The following is a 13,221-nucleotide window of genomic DNA, read 5'->3' on the forward strand; positions in this document are numbered from 1 at the left end:
TATCATTTTCTTCAATGAGTATTATCGTTTCCTTTAATCTTTACAGATTAGCCATTTAAACCGTGTAGCATCCCAGGAAGCCAAAAGTTAAGTGCAAACCCGCACTCACATGTGGCTAACCCATAGTATGTTTGTAATTTATTTGGCTTTCTTCCCACTGCCCAGTATGTTCCCAGACTGCCTTCCTTGCAGTCCTCTCAGCATTGCTTTAAGGAATGTAAAAACACTTGAGAAGTAAATGTCCTCAAACCAAGCACAAGTGACTTTTGGGTTGTCCTTGTCTTTATTCCACCTCCACAGTAGGTTGCTTAGCTGATGAAAGTCACTTACAAAACTGGATGAGTAGATCTAAGTTTACCAGTGGGCTTTCAAAACCGATAATGTAAAAACTATGCTTTTGAAAGGATGGATTCTGGCCTTTCATTCTCAACCCTGAAAATGAATCTTGAGTACTAGTTGACTGTCCCCTGGGAACCGTCAGTTTAATTGAGTTTCAGAGTCCCTAATGGAAGGCTATTGAAATAAGAGAGAGAGCAGAATTAGTTTTGTAGCCAATCATGGCAGGGGCTTCTCTTCGATCACTGTGCCTATTTATGATATGCTGAAATGCACACACTACACCCCACCCTCCAGAAAGCAGTCATCTCTATTTGGTTGCAACTCTCAGGATCTCAACCCTTCCCACCATTAACCAGATCTATGACCTTCAGTGATTTCTGGGCTACACTTTGCATATCTGTGAAACAAAACAGTTGGACTAAGGATGTTAGAGATGCCATCTCAGTTTAAAATTGTGTGGTTCTATAATACTTTAAAGGAATTATAATTAAAGTGTATGAAATCATGCAAACTATTTGAGAGAATATAGAATTGTCCCCTGTATTACCGAATATTAACAAGCCCTTTACGTCTTCAGTAGTACAAAATCTTCTGCGATGTTATACAACAGAAAATAACTTGTAAGTCATTTTTCTGAGGCATTAATTCAGGCTTTAAGTGAGTTTTAATGTGAGCTGTTATTTATATTTAATTACTCATTAAGGGAAAGCAAGGACATTTGGGGGCTTATCGCTAATTCTTTTAAGACAGCAACATAGACAATTCTCATGGGACTCACCTCCAACTCTTTCTCTGGTGCCACTGTCAAAAATAATGACTTATTAGACCCACTCTGACATTTCTTAGATTCATTACTGCAGGAAACTAGGCACTGGGTATATAATTATTTTTGTCTTTTAAAGGAAGCTGGCCCTCTGTTAATCAAAAACTGAATTTGCACAATTTAGTTTCTAAAGTTTCCTGTATTTTGAGATTCCCAAGCTATTCCAAAACTAAACCTCTTTATAGGTTGCAAGAGAGACACCCTGTGAAATGTTCATCAGAAACACACCATGATCTCTTGTTTCCATGCAGGGTTGGGGTGTCAGACACATCACATTTGTGGACAATGCCAACATCTCCTACTCCAATCCTGTGAGGCAGCCTCTCTATGAATTTGAAGATTGCCTAGCAGGTGGTAAGCCCAAGGCCCTGGCTGCAGCAGAGCGGCTCCAGAAAATATTCCCTGGAGTGGTATGTTGATGCTATTCGGGAATGTTGGAGGTTTTCTCCTGTAGCTTTCTGTGCTTAATTTTGGGGAATGAGGGCCTGTGGTATTGGTAAAAGAGAGTCAGATGTTTGTCACTTACTACCTGGACCTTCATCATATGGCTAAGCCTCTCCTTGTCTCAGAGATGGGGATTAAAAAACAAAACAAAACTCGTGTTTATTATTGTGAAAATAAAATGAAGAGTGAGAAAATGTTTTTGTGAGTGGCAAAGTATTACCTGAGTTTAAGTTGAGGAATTTGGGAGTATGCATATATTTATATCCAGCTTTGTTTGAAAGGGATTTATTTTTTTTAAATTTTTTTTAATGTTTATTTATTTTTGAGAGACAGAGCATGAGTGGGGGAGGGATAGAGAAAGAGAGGGAGACACAGAATCCGAAGCAGACTCCAGGCCTTGAGCTGTCAGCACAGAGCCCGACGTGGGGCTTGAACTGTGAGATCATGACCTGAGCTGAAGTCGGATATTTAACCAACTGAGCCACTCAGGCGCCCCGAAAGGGATTTATGATAGCTCAGATACAGGATGTTATTTTTCCTTCATCACCAAAATACTCAATAGTTACTGAATACAGGTTTATGAAGTTAAATTGGATGTAAGTCCACACAGAAGGATGATGTGGCTACCTGAGCTGCTTGTATTTGAATCAGACTGTTCCCTTTAAAAACATACTAGATAATAAGAGACAAGTCATTTAGCTCATTTGATTCAAAATCTGGCAAGATTTTTTTTTTTTTTTTGAGGTCATCCACAAAAGAGAATCTGCAACTTGCACACTTAATCAGTTGGTCTGACAGAAGTTAGATTAGATATCTCCGAAGCATCTGCTACCACTTAGTGCCACAAGAGGCTCTCGGCCTCAGCTAAAAGATAGCCCACTTTCTCAAAGTTTTTCTGTGTAATCACTCAGTATTATATTCATTTATTTCAGAATCTTTTGCTTGAAAAGAAGCAACATTGATGGTTTTGTTCATTTCACCAGCAATCTTGAGGAGCATGGTTTATTGGGTTTAATTCAACACTAATGATTAAGCGCCCACTGTGTATCCAGTTAAGTGCTAGAGGCCAAAAAGAAAAATGTTACAACCCTGTCAATTGAGGAGGCGTATTAGTTAGCTTTCTGCCACATTATTGCATATCACACAGTCCTAACCTCTCCCTGCCTTGTTATTATAAGCATTTATCTCAGGCTCCCAGGTCTGCAGATTGACTGTAGTTTAGCTGCTGGGCTAGGCTGGACTCCAGGCTTTAAGTCAGGTTCCAATTTGCTCTGTAAGTCATTGTTTTAAAATCTGGGCTTACAGAGCAACAGTCTGGGTCATGCTCTTCTTCTGGTAGAAGGTGGGAGTGTAAAAGGATTGGTGAAAACTTATTATACCTCTAAAACCTCAGCTCACCAGTGACACAGTGTAGCATCTTCCATTTATATGCCTAAGCCAGTCACAGGGCCAAGCGCAAAGTCAGTGGGGTTTGTCAGAATACTCTGCCTTTCTAGTGGGAGGTCCTGCAAAGTCATCTGGCAAAGGGCAAAGACATTCTATTAGTGGGAGGCAGTGCATAGTTGGGAAGAATAATCCAGTCTGTCACTGGAGAGTGTTATGAGCTCCCCTCAGGGCTGAAACAGACCTGGCTTTGAATCTGAATTCAGCTACTTTCTAGTTGCCTGAAATTTTTCCTTGCCCAAATGGTCTGTGACCCAATGCAGTCCCCCCTATTTATTTGTACAGCTGTTCTGTTACTTATTAAATATTTCAGGCCTTCCGTATGCTAGGGACTGGGGCACAAGCAGGAAAAGTTCTCTCTCCTCTCCGTGGAGCTTCTATAGTCCAGAGGGGTACATGGTCCCTAACACCTAATTTTGTAAACAGTTGTAATTGTTAAGTGCATGAAAAAGGAGCTCGGTTTCTGTGAGGGCGTTTACCAGGCAGCCTGACCTAAGCTAGACTCCCTTGAGGAAGCTAAGTCCTGAAGGATGAGTGAGTGGGAGTCAGCTAGATGAAGGGTGGCAGAGCTGTCTGCAAACGCCTGAGGCAGGAGACAGCATGGTGTTTCTGTGGAACTGAAGGAAAACCAGGAAGGGAAGCACTGACGTCAAGGAAGACAGAGAAGGGGCTAGGGCAGAAGCAAGGGCCGGGTCACGCTGGGCCTTTGAGATCAAGTTCACCTTTTCTTGAAACCGTCAGCTTACCAGGGTCGAACCTCCTCTTCAGCACTTACATTGTGCTACTGTGTTTTCCCTACTGGGTTATTCAGTCCTGGAGGCCAGGAGCCAGGGTTTTTATACTTTCATCCTTCCTGCCTTGTAAGCAATAATAGATAATGTACAGAACCCATTAAAGTACTAGTGTAATCCATCCATTTCCTGCAAAGTACTTGTGAAACTATTTCACCTGCCAATTACCCAGACTTACGGCATTTTCTTTGTATGTTCAGTTTGGTGTATTTTTTTCATTCAGCAGATACTTACTCATCCCCTTACACCAGGCCACAGACACAGGCTAGTCCTAAGTGAACAAGATGTGAAAAGAACTGCTCTGCTACAAATACCCTGTCTAATCCCGGGGTTGAATTAATTGAGTCGGAAACAAAGTAACCTTTAAAAAATCAAATAAATTTTTGAAATTACCTTTTTTTTTTTTTTTTTTTTTTTTTTTTTAAATACAAGGCAATGTAGGATTGTGGAACCACACCAGAGGTTTTAAAACCCAACTCTGGACATCTGTTTACAACCCTGATGAGTAAATGGTATTGGACCAGCTCTTCTATCATAAACAATTACACAGCCGGGTAAAATATATAAAATGACTCTCTCCAGGCAGTGGAGTAGTGAAAGGCCATGGTCCTAGACAGAAGGGAAAGAAGGAATGTTTGTCCCAGCCCATTGCGTGGAGGTACTTTCTGGCCTTTGCTAGAGCCCATGAGGAGCCCAAGGAGATATTCTTGGGTTTGATGAGCTGAGGAAACTGAGATCTGAGTTCAGAGCAGCTAAGGGGGCTGAAACATGCAGGACAGAGTATCAGACATGCAGGAGCTGAGCAGAGGAGGGGTCTGGATAGCATCTTGAGCCTTTGACCAGCTCAAGTCACATGTGTTCAGGGCATGACTCTGTAAAGCCGGGCAAAAAAGCACTACCATCTGTTGTGAGTGGAATGGAGACTTCATAGCTACCCCAAGGCCATGAGACATTGGAGACTCACCTATCCAGAGTGGAGCTCCCTCATTGAACACCCTGAGCCCTTAGGTGACACCCCAGTAAGGTCAGAACTACACATAAAAGCTAAACCACAGAGCTTCCAGCAGAAAGCAGCATAGTGCTCTCGTGATAAACAGATTATCTAGGACCCAGGAAATACTGACCATAAGTGGAAAAATGGGTAGCTTGGATCTCATCAAAACCTAAAATTTTCAGGGGCACATGCATGGCTCAGTTGGTTAAGCATCTAACTCTTGATTTTGGCTCAGGTCATGATCTCACAGTTTATGCGATCAAGCCCTGAGTTGGGCTCTGTTCTGTGAGATACTTAGGATTCTCTGTCTCCCTCTTCTTTGCCTCTCTCTCTCTCATTCTGTCTCTTTCCCTCTCTCTCAAAATAAACATAAAACACAAACACACACACACACAACCTAAAACATCTGCTTCTCAAAAGGTGCCATTAACAGAATGAAAAAGGTGGCCAAAACCCTACAGGGTAGGTCTATTTGGCGAGAAGCTGTTCCCCAGAATCCATAAACAACCTCTACCACTCGGTAATAAAAGGACAGACAAGTCTTTTTTTAAGGGGGACAGATTGTGGAGGTACTGATTTCATAGTGAAGATCTATAAATGGCCAGGGCACACATAAAAACGCTCAACTTTTGTAGTCTCAGGAAAATATGAGTTAACACCATGGAGATCTATCACTATCCTCACTGCAGTGGGTCAAGTTAAAAAGACTGACGGGGGGCACCCGGGTGGCTCAGTTGGTTGAGCGTCCGACTTCGGCTCAGGTCATGATCTCACAGTTTGTGAGTTCAAGCCCCGCATCGGTCTCTGTGCTGACAGCTCGGAGCCTGGAGCCTGCCTCGGATTCTGTGTGTCCCGTTCTCTCTGCCCCTCCCCCACTCACACTCTGTGTCTCTCTCAAAAATAAACATTAAAAAAAAAAAAAAAAAAAAGACTGACAAGGCTGAATGTTGTCAGGCTGTGGAGCAACCAGAACTCTGCTACTAAAACAACCACTTTGTAAATCAGCTCAACAGGTTCTCATGAAACTACACCTACCTAATTACCCAGAAATCCCACTCGTGGATGTTTACCTAAAAGAAACGAAAACGTATATACCCTAAAACACTTATGGAAGTATGTCAATAGCAGCTTTGTTCCTAATGGCCAAAATTTAGAAATAACCCAAATAGCTGTCAGTGAGAGATTGAATAAACAAATCGAGGTATTTTCACAATGCAAAAAGGAGCATGCTCTTGGTACTTAACAATATGGGCAAACCTCAGAAGCATTATGCTGAGCAAAAGAAGCCAAACACCAACAGATGTATACCATAGGATATCATTTATATGAGGTTCTAGAATAGGCAAAAACTAATCTAGGGTTTAAAAGGTGGTTGCATCAGTGGTTGTCCCAGTGGCGGTGAGGAGTAGTGGGGATTGACTGGGAAGGGGCACGCGAGCACATTCTGGGGTGATGAAAATGTCCTGTGTCTTAAGGTATATACAGTGGTTCACCTGCAGTTTGTTGAAACACAGCCAACTGTACACTTAAAATCTATGTATTACACTCTTCTGTAAACTATACTTCACCCTGACTACACATATGAATCATGGGGGTGGTTTGAGAAAATATTGATGGCAGGGTCCCCTCTCAGAAATTCCAGTTGAGATAGTCTGGGGAGAAGCCTGGGCATCAGGAATTTTCAAAACTCTTTGGGTGGTTCTAATGCACAGCCAAGGTTGAAAACTGCTGTGTTGAAACTTGCCAAATTCCGGCCTCAGGCGTGTGGACCAAATGGTGGGCTGAGAGCCAGTCCTACAGAGGCTTGCTGGCTGCAATTTTAGCAAGCAGAGAACGATTTAGGTTAGTAAAGCGGGTATGGATCTGTATTACTGAAAAGGTCAGAATTGGCGTTGATTAATTATGCTTTGGTGTCACTAATGTACCTAAATAATACCAAGATCAAGCTACCATCTTCTCAAATGCTTTGTCAATTGTAATACAACAGTAAGGTATTAACATTGCTGTGGTCTTTGCTTATTGTTTACCACAGTATTGAGTATATACATGATACTTAATGAGTGAATTCCTTAATGAGGTCCAGATAGTTGTCTTTGTAATGTTTTCATTGCCAAATTGGACTTGTTTTGAACGCTCTTTCTGAAGTCCTTTCTGCTTGGTGTCTTTTCCTGCTTTGCTTGCAACATTTTTTTTTTTTTTCATTCTTTTAAATATCGTTGCCTTTGCTACCACTGTCACTTTCTTGAATTCCAGAGATTAGGTTCAAAGTTTAAGATAAGGAGAAAATAGCTACAATCCACAAAATAGAATTTTCCTTTGTAAAAGGACCTACTTATTCTGCCCCCTGAGCTGTTTTTCTAGTAGGTGACGGGTTTTGGCAAATGAACGAGAAAGTTGATGTTTTCACACTCCTCCTTGTGGCCAGCACTATGCAGGGGATTAAGGGTGTATGTAGTTTGTGACTCTACAACACTTTCTTTTCTGTGGACAGTTAATGTCCCTGACTTCACTGACACCCATATGTGTCTCACTGTTAATCTGCCAAGACACTGTGGGGCCAGCAGGGGACAAATAGTACATTACAGAGCTGTTCTAAAGCCCCTGAGGAGAACCCAGGCCACCAGGTAACTTCTTTGGACAAGGAATGAAGCTTCACTTCAGTACCACACTCTGCTACGGCTCAGCCCCTGTCCCTTTCCCTCTCAAACAAATATCTGCACACTCCTAAGTAGATTTTCTGATTGTAAGTTAGCAAGTACAGTTTTTGGTTTAGAGAGGTTTTTTTAAAAATGCATATACCCCTAAGAAGATTAAGACAGTCAGTCATACTAATCTTACATAAATTTATTAAATCAAATGTTTTCTGTTATAATATCCTATTTGGAGATGTTATGCACTAAGAAAATCAGCGGGGTGGGGGGCAATTTGGGAAGAAGTAGGGAGAAACAACTCAGCTAGACAGAGGGGACTTGGGCAGACACAGGGCATTTTGATAGAGGTTCTTGGCCTCAGATTATAGGAAAAAGTCAAAGGCACCATTTTCTTCAGTGTCCTCCTTGGCTCAGATGGACATGCCTCCCTCCTTTGGAACTAGGATCCGTATGTCTCTACTTGCTGCTATATATATCCAGGCTCAGGGACCTGGGGATGACAGGATAAGATAGTCTAGGATGTAGAGGTGAAGAAGGTCAGGGCACGGGTAGCAAAAGGAACAAGCAGCATGATCGTGCACAGAGAAATTTCTGGTTGCAACTGACCACACTTACTTGTTCGTAGCTATGGGGAGACACAGGTTCTAAGATACCACCTGTGTTTGCTTCAGACATCCGTATATCTGGGTTTTTCCCTAGAATGCCAGAGGGTTCAACATGAGCATCCCCATGCCTGGACACCCAGTGAACTTCTCCAGCGTCACCTTGGAGCAGGCCCGCAAAGACGTGGAGCACCTGGAGCAGCTCATCGAAAGCCATGATGTCGTGTTCCTGCTGATGGACACCAGAGAGAGCCGCTGGCTCCCTGCCGTCATTGCTGCGAGCAAAAGAAAGGTAGAGTGTGTGGATCCTGGGCTCTTGTTTCTGGTTGTGACTTAATATACCGTCACCCTGGAGGGAGAGGTGTCCTCTGTCTGCCTTCCTTCCAGAAGAGAGATGTGCTGTGTGTGACCCAGTGACATGGTGCCAAAGGGCTTCCGCTGGTACGTGCTGTCTTTGCCTCACGCACCACCGTCCAGTATAATAGTTATTCTTTACTATTTAATTTTCATAGGAACCTTTTGAGACACTGTATCTCAAAGGGATATTCTGCTTACATTAAAACATAAGCTCCAAGGGGCACCTGGGTGGCTCACTTGATTGGGCATTTAACTTTGGCTCAGGTCATGATGATCTCCTGGCTCAAGAGTTTGAGCCCTTCGTCAGCTCAGAGCCTGGAGCCTGCTTCAGATTCTGTGTCTCCTTCTCTCTCTCTGCCCCTCCCCTGCTCATGCTTTGTCTCTCTCTCTCTCTCAAAAACAAATAAACATTAAAAAAAAATCTTTTTTTAAACATAAGCTCCAAGAGGACAAAGACGCTCTTATTTACTCTTTGGTCAGTGACACATTCAAGGGCCAACAATAGTGAATGGTTAAATAAATCCTAGTACATAAATGTGATGGAATAATACGCAGCCATGCACAACGTGTTTTCAAAAACTTTAATAACATGGAACATACCACATTATGTTAAATAAGCAAGATATGATATTGTATATATTTAATATAAATTGTTTATATAAACACATAAACATTTGTATCTGTTTGGGCGAGGAGGTCAGGAGGGGAGGCAAGAAGGGAGAAAGGAAGGGAGGGAAAGAGAGATCGGGAGAAAACAATGGGAAGAAATACCCCAAATTATTAGTAATAAGTGTTTGAGCCATGAGATTGTGATTTTTTTTTCTGTTACAGTTTTTCTTTATTTTCCAACTTTCTTTATAACCAGAAATTCCACAGAATAAGTTATAAGTAAGAGAAGTTCTTCTAGGACAAATGAGAAAACAACCGTCCTTAAAAATCTGTGTGAAGTTCTTCTATTACAAATGAGAAAACAGTCGTCCTTAAAAATCTGCATAGTGTGTGAATCATATCTCAGTGAAGCTGTTATAAAAAAAGAAAATCTATGTAGGCGTGTCAGATGATAGCATATGGTGGAAAGAATGAGGTTGAGAACTCTCTAGACTTGGTTTGATGCATTTACCTCTTACCAGCTAAGTGACCTTGGGCATGTTAGTGAGCTGACTGCTCTGTCTGACTTTCAGGATCCTCATCTGTAATTGGAAATGTGTGCTGGGAGTTTTAAATGAAACCAAATGAGATAATTATTGTTAATTACTGGTCAAGGGTTTGTGTGTGTGTGTGTGTGTGTGTGCACTTAATAAATCCTCAGTATTGGGTAGCTTTTACTAGTATTGGCTTCCAAGACTCTAATTATACTCATACGCAATTACTTATAAAATAAATTCTGAAAGTTGACCAAGTATGAAATTAGCCACGGCTTAAAATATAAGTGTCTCTTAACTCTAGACTTTTATTCCTTGAAATCCACAGCTTGTCATCAATGCTGCCTTGGGGTTTGACACATTTGTTGTCATGAGACATGGCTTGAAGAAACCTAAGCAGCAAGGAGCTGGGGACTTGTGTCCTGGCCACCTTGTGGCACCTGCCGACCTCCTGGGCTCATCGCTTTTTGCCAACATACCCGGCTACAAACTTGGCTGCTATTTCTGCAATGATGTGGTGGCCCCAGGAGATGTAAGTGGATTTCTCTGTGCTTCCAAATATTTCCTACAACTGTCTTGTCCACTGGGGCAAAGAGGCCCGACTGTCTTTTATGACTATTTAAATACTGTCTTTTAACAAAGAGAAGAATTCTCCAATTTGGGGGGGTGACATTATCCCACCATAACCCTTGATTGGCGTCGTCAACTGTGCACAGCTGTTCCTTGTTCACTAATATAAACGTAGTGACCAACCACTTTTGTAGAAAGCCCAGCAGGGAAACTGCAGGATAGACTGGTCCCTGGAAGCACTGTCTCCTTTGAAGAGAGCATTAAGTAAGGGGTCTGAAGACTTGGACACTGCCTCATGGGGTGATTCCAAATAAGGCTCTTACGCTTTCTTTGCTTCTGCAGAATCGGGCTGGGCCCCTTATAAGGTTGTTAGATTTAACAAGTGAAAATATATGGGCTTCCCAGTTAACTTGGAATCTCAGGTAAACAATATTTTAGTATAAATTTGTCCCATGCAATATTCAAGACCTGCTCATACTAAAAAAATATTTCTTGTCTATCTGAAGTTCAAATTTATCTGGGCATCTTGTGTTTTATCCGCCAACCCCAGTAAGGGAGGGAAGAATACTTTCCCTGACTACTCATAGTGCAAGGTGGGTCAAAAGTGAAAGTGCTCTGAACAGTAAGCAGTACACTGTTCAAATGTAAGATTCTGCCTATAGTGTTAGTGCCTCCACACAAGGCACAGTCTGTAGGAATGGTCTCTTACCACAACAGATCATCATGCACAGTGAAGCAAAGCATAGGTGTCTCTCTACCCTCCTCTTCATTTTCCCCTTCTTTTAAAACTTGTTCCTGAATAACTCCTACCTCTTTTGTATGACTGGTTTTTATGGCCTCCCAGTATAAAGAAAAAAAGATTAATATTCTCCATGTGAAGAAGGCTGACTTTATGATCTTCATCAGTGGTATTATACAGCTGGTCCCATTATTTCCTCATTATCAACAAGTAGGATTATGGGTCGAGTAAAGTTGTATCTGTTCATAAGGTGAAAATTTCAGACTCAAAATTATCCCTAACAACCCCTTAATTTGCCTAAAGGTGGAAGATCAGAATTTCTTTAGTTGCAACTAAAGACGATTTGTGTTTGAAGCCCTGTCATAGCAAAACTACTTGTATTTCAGCCCAGGGGTCACATTCAGGGGGACACAATGCCCACACTGTGAGAGGCACATAGGAACTGAGGACTGGAGGAAAGGCACGTTATTTATTGTCCTGCCTCACAGGCACTCTGAGGCATTGGCTCAGTTAGAGTGGCAGGGCAGAATCATTTGTGCTATTCAAATGATTATTCCTCTCCATGTCTCTGTTCCTCAGCTATCAAGCACAGAGGATTGAATTTGAATCAGTTAAAAGAGCATATGGTGCAACTCCATGTATGAGGCAGTTAGGCCCCTAGTCTTCAATTTGTTCATAACTATTACTCCTTTTTAGCATATTACCTCATTTAGTTACCTAAGTTATGTGTTTTGTTTTTCTTGGTACTTACAAGAGATGATGTTATTTGAGGCTGAATGTTCTTTGCCCACAGTGAGTGAGTATCTGGTTATGTTGTATCGCTTTATCATGGATGAGTTTCATGCTTCAAACAGTGGACAGTTGAGTGGACTAGAACTTTGAGCACACATCAATGATTCTTTCTCTGTAGTCAACAAGAGACCGGACCTTGGACCAGCAGTGCACTGTGAGTCGCCCAGGACTGGCCATGATTGCAGGAGCCTTGGCAGTAGAATTGATGGTTTCTGTTTTGCAGCATCCAGACAGGTGAGTTTACTGTTTAGACATGGTTATTTAAACAAAGAAAGCTTTCGTGTCTCCCTTGGCCTTTTCTTGGCCTGACTCTTCTGAGCATTGTGTTGTTCTTTCTGTCCTCAAAAATACAAGACTGAAAAGCCTGGTCTGATTCATTGGCCTGGGGGAACTTGTCATGTGATCTTTGGGGCTACATCTCTGCATCCTTCTGGAATTGACCTCTCCTGGAATTATTTGGTAACTGATGATAAGGAAAAACAAACATTTTGGTGGGGGCCTTTGGGACCTTCATGCTTTTATTCTGTTAGTAGGTTTTAATCTTAACTGTGAACATTTTGTAAGACAATGCATGAATCCCATGTGATAGAAATTACACTGGGCTGTATGTGACATCTTCAGTGATACGGCCAAATGGGACTTTATTTTGCTTATGCAGCAAGAAGCCTAGAGGCAGGCAGTCCGTAGTTGCTACACAGGCTTTGTTATGCTATCAGGGACTCAAGTTCCTTCTTATCATTCACTCAGCCACTCTTAGCTTTCTTCCTTATGCTTGTCACCTTGTGGTCAACAGATGATTGCTTCACCTCCAATGTTGCTTCTGTGTTAAAGTTAAGAACACATGTCAGCTTAGCTGAGGTTCCCCTCTTTTAAAGAGCTTTCCTGGAAGACTCACCCATTGATTCTAACCCCTGTATCACATGGCCACCCTTTGCTGCAGGGAAGACTGACAAATATGATTGTTTTGCTTGGGCATATTACCTCTCCAAAAAAAGTTGTGGTAAGATAGACATGGAGAAGGGTATTGGATAGGCAAACAGCAGTGTCTGCACACTAATTTTTTTAAATTATGCATATATTTTAAACCCCAGGAGAGATTATTATATAGTTGGTATTCATTATGTTTGGCTAACATTTTCCTTTTTTATTACTTTTCATTTCCTTTTTCATCTTCGAGCTTCCAGCCGAGGCTATTACTCTTCTGACAGAAGAATGCCTTTTATTATTAACTTCAGGAATGCTATGAACAAGATATTTCAATTTTTTGTCAGTCTGAGAATGTCTTTATCTTCATTCTTAGAAGATATTTGTGCTGAGTGTAGAATTCTAGATTGGTGGTAATTTTCTTTCAGCACATTTAGAGTAAAAAACTAGTGTTTCTGGCTGCTTTTATTGTTGTTGAGCAGTTTGGTGTTTATCTCACTGCTGCTCCTTTGATACAGTTTGTTTCTCTCCCTCTTTCCCTGCCCTGAGTTGCTTTTAAGGTTTTCTTATTGTCTCTGGTTTTCAGAAGTTGGACTATCATAAACCTACT

At 41.7% G+C, this 13,221-nt stretch overlaps 1 protein-coding gene across 4 annotated transcripts in view; it reads left to right on the forward strand.

The window, feature by feature from the left end:
* Positions 1–13,221, forward strand: part of ATG7 (autophagy related 7) — a 247,699-nt gene that overhangs the window by 51,131 nt on the left and 183,347 nt on the right. For all 4 annotated transcript variants that reach the window (XM_049642730.1, XM_049642731.1, XM_049642732.1 and 1 more), the window contains 4 exons: positions 1,414–1,572; positions 8,185–8,379; positions 9,915–10,118; positions 11,806–11,921. In XM_049642730.1, coding sequence (XP_049498687.1) covers positions 1,414–1,572; positions 8,185–8,379; positions 9,915–10,118; positions 11,806–11,921 — 674 coding nt within the window. The remainder of the gene's footprint in view (positions 1–1,413; positions 1,573–8,184; positions 8,380–9,914; positions 10,119–11,805; positions 11,922–13,221) is intronic.

Source organism: Panthera uncia, chromosome A2 (genome assembly GCF_023721935.1).
Source record: "Panthera uncia isolate 11264 chromosome A2, Puncia_PCG_1.0, whole genome shotgun sequence".
Classification (NCBI taxonomy): Eukaryota; Metazoa; Chordata; class Mammalia; order Carnivora; family Felidae; genus Panthera; species Panthera uncia.